The sequence below is a fragment of the Helianthus annuus genome, chromosome 12 (genome assembly GCF_002127325.2).
Source record: "Helianthus annuus cultivar XRQ/B chromosome 12, HanXRQr2.0-SUNRISE, whole genome shotgun sequence".
In the NCBI taxonomy this organism is placed as follows: domain Eukaryota; kingdom Viridiplantae; phylum Streptophyta; class Magnoliopsida; order Asterales; family Asteraceae; genus Helianthus; species Helianthus annuus.
In genome coordinates this window covers 64,531,887-64,540,591 of record NC_035444.2, presented here as the reverse complement: position 1 = coordinate 64,540,591, position 8,705 = coordinate 64,531,887, and the positions used below count along the sequence as shown (strand labels likewise).

At 40.8% G+C, this 8,705-nt stretch overlaps 1 protein-coding gene across 1 annotated transcript; it reads right to left on the bottom strand.

The window, feature by feature from the left end:
* Positions 1 to 1,146: 1,146 nt before the first annotated feature.
* LOC110893021 lies at positions 1,147 to 2,939 on the bottom strand. The gene is made up of 2 exons (XM_022140144.1): positions 1,795 to 2,939; positions 1,147 to 1,675 (listed from the first exon to the last, which is right to left on the bottom strand). Exons 1-2 carry the CDS (start codon positions 2,937 to 2,939, stop codon positions 1,147 to 1,149), a joined length of 1,674 nt encoding a protein of 557 aa, XP_021995836.1.
* Between the last annotated feature and the right edge of the window lie 5,766 nt (positions 2,940 to 8,705).

Below are 8,705 nucleotides of genomic sequence, written 5' to 3'. Positions count from 1 at the left end.
CACCGTCACAACATCACCACCGAACTGCCGCCTCCACAGCACCACTAAAGAACCACCGTCAATCTCTCTCCTACTTCTCTGTAACCGTCTCTATTGATGTTGCCGGCCATCGATTCGGTAATAACTACAGAACCACGTAATTTACTCTTTGAAAAAAGTAATCCTAAATCTACTTTTGATGTTCCAGGCCATCGATTTGGTCATAACCAACAATCAAGGATTTGAAATGAATAATCTGACATTGATGTTGCCATGGAAGTCCCACAAAACAAATTATTGGGTTGGTTAATAATTAATTGGGGGGAATCAGGATGTTAAAAGTAGCGGAGATGATGTGTTGGTTTTTTGTTCTTCAGGTTTTGTTTGTTCTTCAGATTTATAGCGGAGATGATGTGTGGGATGTTAAAAGTAGCGGAGATGATGTGTGGGTTAATAATTAATTTGGGGGAATCTTCAGATTTATAACAATCGGGATGTTAATATATTTTTTTGATTTGTTGTTGTTCATGAAGATCTGAAACTGAAATGTGGGTTTTGTTTAGGGGATGATGAAGATGGTTGAAGGTGGTCATGTTTTTGAAGATCTGGGTTTGAAGATGATGTGTTCTTGAAGATGATGATGTGTTCTTGAATATCTAGGTTAGAAGATGATGATGTGTAGATCCCAAAACGAATCCGGATCACAGTGGTTGGTTGTTTTAACCCATAACACCTATTGATTAGGTGTTTAAGATATGAAAAGTTAAGAAAGATCAAAGATGAAGGTGAAGCTAATGGATTAATGAATACAACAAATGTTGTATTGAATCCAAACAATAAGATATAACAATAAAACACCTTGGATATCAGATTTGAGCACAAGATCAACACAAGAAAGTAACAACACCAATATTCATTCAAGAGCCAAAAGCTTGAGTTTGTTACAAGGCATGAGCTATATATAGTGTTCCTGATCAGCCAGCAAATTTATAAATTTGCTGGAATCTTATCTACACTAGGTCAGGAACTATACTATTAGAGAATTACAAAATAAGCACTTGCACATTCATATTAGCTACAAACTATGACTAAACTAATCCAGCACAAGTATCAACGATCTCAAAAGTTCTAACAATATCCCCCCTAGATCGTTGCATACTTGTCTTTTCATTCTTCAGTTGTGGCCGCTGGATTTTCTGTAGCTTGCTTCTCAGGCTCTTTGGGACTGTCTTCATGCACTGTCGTTTCTGGTGGTGCTTGAGTCTCGGTTGGTGTAACCGAAGTTTCTTGAGTAATTGCAGCTTCACAAATTGGTTGGTCCTCCTTAGTGGCCTCATATGTGGATGAGGCCGGAGGTGGTGATGTAGTGGTGGGTTCAGTTGCAGAAGCAGAAGTTCCTTCTTTCTTTCGTTCGTGTTTCTTCTTCTTTCTTGCTTCCCTTTTCTTATCTTCCTTTTCTTTCCTCTTCTCAATTTTATCAACCAGATCCAACATTTTCCTTTTCAAATTCCAGGCTCGCTCCACCGCTCTCTGAAATAACGCTGCCTCCTCCATGTTTGCGTTACCCGCTCCCACGTTTATACGACTAGCGTTTAATATTGTCAGATCTGAGAGCCCAAACATAAAAACATCCATCGGATCCAGAATACGAATATCCACATTTTCATTGGATCTTATTACAGCTTCACCGGTCCTGCTGTCGTAAAACCATTTCTTAAAATTGTTGAGGGCGACAGGAACTTCTTCTGGGAGCTTGATCCTCGTGACAACTTTGGCTGGGTTGATCACCCATGTCACTTTTCCCTTTCCGGTTACTGGATCGATGGTTGTTTTTGAGACTCTGCGTCTTGGACGCTGCGGAGCATGATTCGGGAAACCCTGTTACTTTCTTTGGCAATTATTCGCTCGAAATCCCTCCCGATTCCTCTTTCTTCAGGGTTTAATATGTCTAGACGACCAAGTTCCCGTAGATCCCACCTGGGAAGTGAGAAAAGATCAAATCCGGTCTGGAAATACTGGATTACTCCACCACGTCTTTTCACTACAAACATTCCTCGAACATTTTCGTACATCCAGCTGATGATCTTATCAGTAGCTTCAGTCTTTTCCACTGTTATAACTTGATAGAAATCCGGGAGTTGTTCTCTCTCCTTCTTGAACCATTCAGGGTGCTCAGGAGCGAATGTTTTTCCATTCTCTTGTTCATAGAGAACTTCGTCTTCAAGACCCCATTCGAGAAATTTTGCCGGCATATCATCTCGATCCACAGCTTCTTCATCACTTTCGTTTCCCTCAGATACTTTGTCGACCGATTCCAAACGCTTTTTCTTAGCTTCAGCCTCCTTTTCCTTTCGAGTATTTTCTTCTTCCACGAACCCCTCAAAATCGAAGATTTCTTCAAAGGAAAACATGGGTTTCACTTTCATTTGCTCACACATGTTCCTCATCATTCTATACATTTTCTCCAATCCCGCTTGCTGGAATCTGATGAACTTGGACTGTTTAGCCATGTATGCAGTCATTTCTTTGTTTTTCTTCCTCTGATCCTTGATCTTTTCCCTCAGAAGGTTCGTGTCGTTTACTTGATTCTTTAGCAGACAAATTTCTTTGGCAACTGAAGGCCCGGTATCTTTGATCAGCTTGTCGTAGAGTTCTTGAAAGGGACGAACCCTTTGTGGAGGTACTGGAGGCTTTGAAATCTTTGTTGGCTTCACAGGAGACACTTTAGAAGGGCCCTTGCTCGCAGATGCTTCCTCGGGGTCTACAATCATTGCATCTACGAAATCATTCAACGATTGAACTTCCTCAGTCACTGTTCTTGGTCTTTCTGAGGCTGATATCTCTTTTCGCTTCAACTTCTTTTCTCTTTTCTCCTTTTCTTGCAAGGCGTGAATCGCTTTCAAATCTTTAATGTGCTGGCGGTGTTCTTCTGACTCGGCCGCCCTTATGCCTGCCTCCATAAATCATTCAGTGCTTTCCGACGCCCTTTTCTTTTTGGGTGGTTCGTCTTCAGCCGCCTGTTTTTCTTTCCTTTTTCCTTTAGCGCGTTCTTCTTTTGCAGCTGCTTCGGCTTGAGCTTGAGCAGCTCGCTGTTGTTTTTCTCAAACAGCTTCCTTGTACTTTTTATATGCTTCTTTTACCAGAGGTAATCTCTCAGCTCGATACATCCAATCATGCAGCAATACCCATTCATTGGTTTTGATCTCGGTGTACTGACGGCTAGTGGGGACGTAAAATTTGTAAAGGTTTCCATCTTTTGGAAGATCCTTGTATTGATCATTGATCAACATCTGAATGAATCTTGGATACATCGCCCACGTAGCTCCACTTGCATTTTCAAGCATATAGTTGAATATTAAGCCAGAGAGATTAAACTTCTGATTAAGACATAGATTCAGCATGGCTGCCGACCATTCCAAGTTCAAACCATCAAAACCAACCTTTCGGTGAGCCAGACTCATAGAAATAACATGAACAATGAACCTCCAGTCTCTGGTGAGTCCTCCTCTCTTGATCTCTTTCTTTTGACGGAAATCTCCAACATAACCCATCCCTCGAAAACCATCCAGGATATCATCTTGACTCAGGCTTAACGGATCTTGATCATTGTCTAGTAGCTTCAGAACCTGGGGTATCCGGTCTTCAGTCACCTCTACTCTTTTGTTGCGAACCGTCGACACTATCCCTCTTTTATTGTTGATGGTTTCTGCTTTTGCGTTTTCCCAGAATTCTTGTATGTGAATGTTGTAAACCTTAACTGCTGTCTCCACAGCATAACCGATTCTGCTGGAACGTACCCATCTAGTTACATCTTCAAAATCTAGAGGCACTTCATCCAGGTTGATGCTTTGATTATGTTTCAACGTTTTATCCCACTCGAGAATCTTCACCATACTGCACATGACACGTAAAACGAGGCAAGTTAGAACGGAAAATTACACAAGAAACTATGCACAGAACAATATTTACAAAAATTAAACAAGATTATATATAAAATATTAGATTAAATGAATTAAATGAATTTGAAAAATTAAAAAAAAACATTAATTTCGCTGTCAAGACATGGTTGTCTTCGCTGATGCCGGATATCGAGATCCGGAGACTAGATCGCCAACACAGATTGGTTATCATCGCTGTCTTCGCTGATGAACCAGACCGAATAGTTACTGTATCTTCGCTAAGTTGGCTAACGATCCGGTTTAGCTTAGTCGGTAACTCAATCAGATCATGTGTTAATTTCGCTAGCGAACATAGCGATGACAAAGTTTCTTTTCCGGAAACGATCTACCAGCGAAGACAACAGACTAAATCGCTACACGAGCGAAATAGATCGTTTGCTGGTTGCTCGAACTCGCGTTCGAGACTTTTGAGATTCCCAAGTAAATTCACCATCTTCGCTATCATCATGTTAAGTTCGCTGGCACCATAAATTTCTTATAAAACCCTTTTAAAACCCTTAACAACTTTCATTCAAACAATCAGACATGATTTTGCAAAGAAAACAGAATCGTGAGTGATCAGAATTGTGTCGGTTTTACTTGGTTTTCTACTTGTATCATTTAACATAATCAACAGACTTGTAGTATATCAAGAACAACCAAAACCCATACAATGTATGAAGCATTAACCATTAATCCCAACCGATCAAGAAGTGAAAGCACCGATCAAGAGACGAACACAACGATTTAGTGAAGAAAATTACCTGATAATCTTGGTTGGAGTTGAATCTTGTGTTAATTTAATTAGAATATCCGGTGATAAACAAGAGAGAAGATGAAAGAACCGTTTTTGAGAAGTTTTGAAAATTTTGAAAGTGACTGACGGTTAAAAAAAAATATCTATATATGTGAATTTAGATAACCAGCGAAATTATAATATCGCTGGTATCTTAATTCCGCTGCCAGATGCATGATTTCAAACAATCTTTAATTTCGCTCGTTGATTTCAGACTTTCTCGTAAAACGTGCCCATTTTTGTTTAAAATACTGTTTATTTCGAAATATTTACAATTTTGCTAAAATTTGGGCCATTTTGACTCCGAACTTCGAAATTCTTACTCTGAGAGGTTCCATTTAATGCAGATTTCCTTGAAATATTCGATGCTCACCGAACTTACCTGCAGAAGATCATATTGCAAACACTCGCCAAATTCTTTATATATTATTATTATTATTTACTAACCAGGGCACAAGAAAAACTGCCAGTATGTTTGTCCGCTTAAATCCATGCATCCTTTTTTCAACATGCCTTTGGAGAGCGCTTTTATCATGTTTTTGGTAATATTGACAAGTCTTCGATGGCCCCCACACAAGCTATTGAGAATAGAATCATTACGCCCTCGTGAGTCCCACATCAGGACATACCCCCGCGATCAAGGTATGCACAGAGATTCTTCATAACAGGTGAGTATATTGGTTTCATTCTCTTCAACGATAGAACGGAGATCAGGTCTGTACTTTCGTACAACAGAGATCCCAAGAGCTATCAAGGGTTAAGATAGATAGTTCGGTGAACAGGTTAGTACCACCGTACAGCAGAGTTACCAAACTAATCTATCTAGGGATTTTGGCCAAAAATGGCGCTTATTAAGGATTTTGGCCAGAAATGGCGCTTATTAGAAAGGGTTTGGCCTTTTTTTTAAGGCACTTATTTTTAAAGGAATATCATAACCTCTAGGTCAGCATGTATCTGGATGCAGCAGAAGAACAACTATGATATCCTCCGAATGAAATACCAATATAAAGACCCGAAATCTCAGACTTTGGCAATCTGTCAACGCAAGATTCAAGACCATTAAGCCATATGCCGCAACGTGTTACCCACTGAGATGCGTAATGCCTGAGAAAAGCTAGAATTCTTGTGTAGACATTATGTTTTGCTCCCTAACAGCAGTTTACTCGTCGGTGTTGCTGAATCTACCGACACGTCGTTGCTTGGTACCCCGATTTCTTTTTGTTTTCTGTATATGCAAGAAATGACAAAGTGTTAGCAATTTTCTATCACTTCCTCTAGCTGGAGTCAGACATAAGCATTCGTTTTTGGATTTTCTGAATATATCCCCCCTAAAATCTTTATTTTCGTGAGTCCATCTGCCCGAAAATAAAATTTTAATAAGAATCTTTTTGGTGGGCGACGTTTTCCGATACTTGTTTTACTTTCAACAAACGTTTTTTTTAACAATAACTTTTGATCACAAGATTCATTTCCAGTCAAGGAAATTGACCATTTCCAACCAGGTTACCAACTGGTTGAATTGGGTTTTATCGAAGGCTTTCGTGAAAATGTCGGCCAGCTGCTGTGTTGTATCCACTGGCACCACTTGAATATATCCCTTTTCGTAAGCATCTCGAATTGCGTGAATTCGAATCTCAATGTGCTTTGTTCTTGAGTGGTGTATGGGATTCTTCACAAACCTAGACACGCTTCATTGTCGATGAATATAGGAGTCTTCATGATGTTGATTCCATAATCCAGCAATTGATTTTGTATCTAGAGAACTTGTGAACAGCAGCTTTAGGCCGCGGTGTATTCTGCTTGAGCGGTTGAGGTGGACACCGTTGTTTGCTTCTTGCTTTGCCATGAGATCAAACGATTTCCCAAGAATTGGCATCCTCCTGATACAGACCTGCAATCTACTTTACAACCTGCATGATCACTGTCAGAATAGGCAATAAGATCAAAATTACTATCTTTAGGATACCAAAGACCTAGTTTCGGAGTTCCTTTGAGATAGCGTAAGATGCGCTTTACAGCAATTTCATGGGATTCCTTGGGATTTGTCTGAAATCGAGCGCAAAGACAGACTGCCCACAAAATGTCCGGCCTGCTAGCCGTCAAGTACATCAGAGAACCGATCATCGAGCGATAAAAGGATTTGTTTACTGGTTTTCCTTGAGGATCTAGAGTAAGCTCTGTCTGAGAGGCGAACGAGGTGCTTGCAACTTTACAATCGTTCATGTTGTACTTCGTGAGAATATCCCGAATGTACTTTGCCTGATGAATGAGAATCCCATCCTCCTTTTGCTTCACTTCTAGCCCTAAGAAGAAATTCAGCTCTCCCATCATGCTCATTTCGAATTTTGCCTTCATGACGGTCTCGAATTCTCTGCACAACGCCTCGTTAGTTGACCCGAAGATAATATCATCGACGTAGATTTGAACCAGCATTACGTCCTCCCCGATCTTTTTGGTGAAGAGAGTCATGTCTATCTTACCTCTGGTGTATCCACACTCTAACAAGTATGTGGACAAAGTCTCGTACCAAGCGCGTGGAGCTTGGTGAAGACCATATAGTGCTTTGTCCAGCTTGAAATAGCGACCTGGAAAATGAGGGTCTTCGAACCCTGGAGGCTGACATACATACACTTCTTCCTTTACTTTCCCATAAAGAAAAGCACTCTTGACATCCATTTGGAAAACTTTGAAATTTCTATATGATGCATACGCCAGGAATATTCTGATTGCTTCCAGTCATGCAACAGGAGCAATTACTTCTTCGTAGTCAATTCCTTCTTCCTGACGAAAGCCCTGTACCACCAATCTGGCCTTGTTCTTGATTACCACTCCACGATCATCCATCTTGTTACGGAAGACCCATTTTGTGCCAATTGGAAACTTTCCTTCAGGTAAATCTACTAGTTCCCAAACTTTAAGCTTTCTAAATTGAGATAGCTCTTCCTGCATCGCCTGAACCCAACTGGAGTCTTGAATAGCGTCTTCGATGTCACGTGGAACTGATTGTGACAGAAAAGCTGCAAATAGCCCTTTGTTGATGCTTGACGACTGCCCGCGTGTACGCACTCCTTCTTCGACTGCGCCGATAACGTTTTCAAGAGGACGATTTCGATTTGTCTTGTATCCGGCATTTGTCAGAGATTCAATTTGCTGCGGAAGGTTGGTGAAGTGTTCGTCCACATAAATCACTGGTGGATCATCTTCTTGAGTTGGTTCATCCACATTCGCCTGTGAAGAAGAAGCACCGTTGTCTTGGGTGTTCTCAGGCGAATTGTCACCAGTTGCTTCATTCACAGCCAGAACAGGGTCAGCAGATGATGGAGATATACGGGTGGTAAATGGGGTTAAACCAATGTCTGATGAGTCAAACAGTGGTTCAACTTGAGTGTCTTCAACAGGTTCAGTTTCTGGAACTACATCCGGAATTTCAAAGGTGTTAAAAATCACACCCACATCATAGAACCAATCAGGAGTGCTTCCGGTGTTGGTGTAGTTTCCTTCTTGAAAATCAACATAGTAAGATTCAATCACCATCTTTGTTCTTTTGTTGTAAACACGGCAGGCCTTCTGTGTGGATGAATACCCCATGAAGTAGCAGATATCACCCACTGCTTCAAATTTGATGAGATTTTCCTGAGTGTTTAGAAGAGTGCACGAACAACCAAATGGTCTGAAGAAGTCAATGAGCGGCTTTCTTTTGAAGAGAAGTTCATATGCTGTCTTTCCGTGTGGTTTTACAATGAGTACCCTGTTTAGAACGTAGAATGCCGTATTTACTGCTTCTGCCCAGAAGATGATTGGAAGCTTTGAGTCCACCAGCATGGTTCGTGCAGCTTCGATCAACGTTCTATTCTTGCGTTCAGCAACTCCATTTTGTTGGGGAGTTCTGGCCGCACTGTATTGGAGATGAATTCCCTTTTCAGCACAGAAGGATATGAAGGTCTGATTTTTGAACTCGGACCCATTGTCACTTCTGATCGACTTCACTTTCA

What these genes read in the sequence shown, in the direction of transcription:
- LOC110893021 (XM_022140144.1), bottom strand. Translation starts at nt 2,939, where the DNA reads ATGGAGGCAGGCATAAGGGCGGCCGAGTCAGAAGAACACCGCCAGCAC. An exon ending in CAAAAACAACCATCGATCCA is followed by an intron (nt 1,676 to 1,794) that starts GTAACCGGAAAG and finishes GTTTTACGACAG; the next exon opens with CAGGACCGGTGAAGCTGTAA.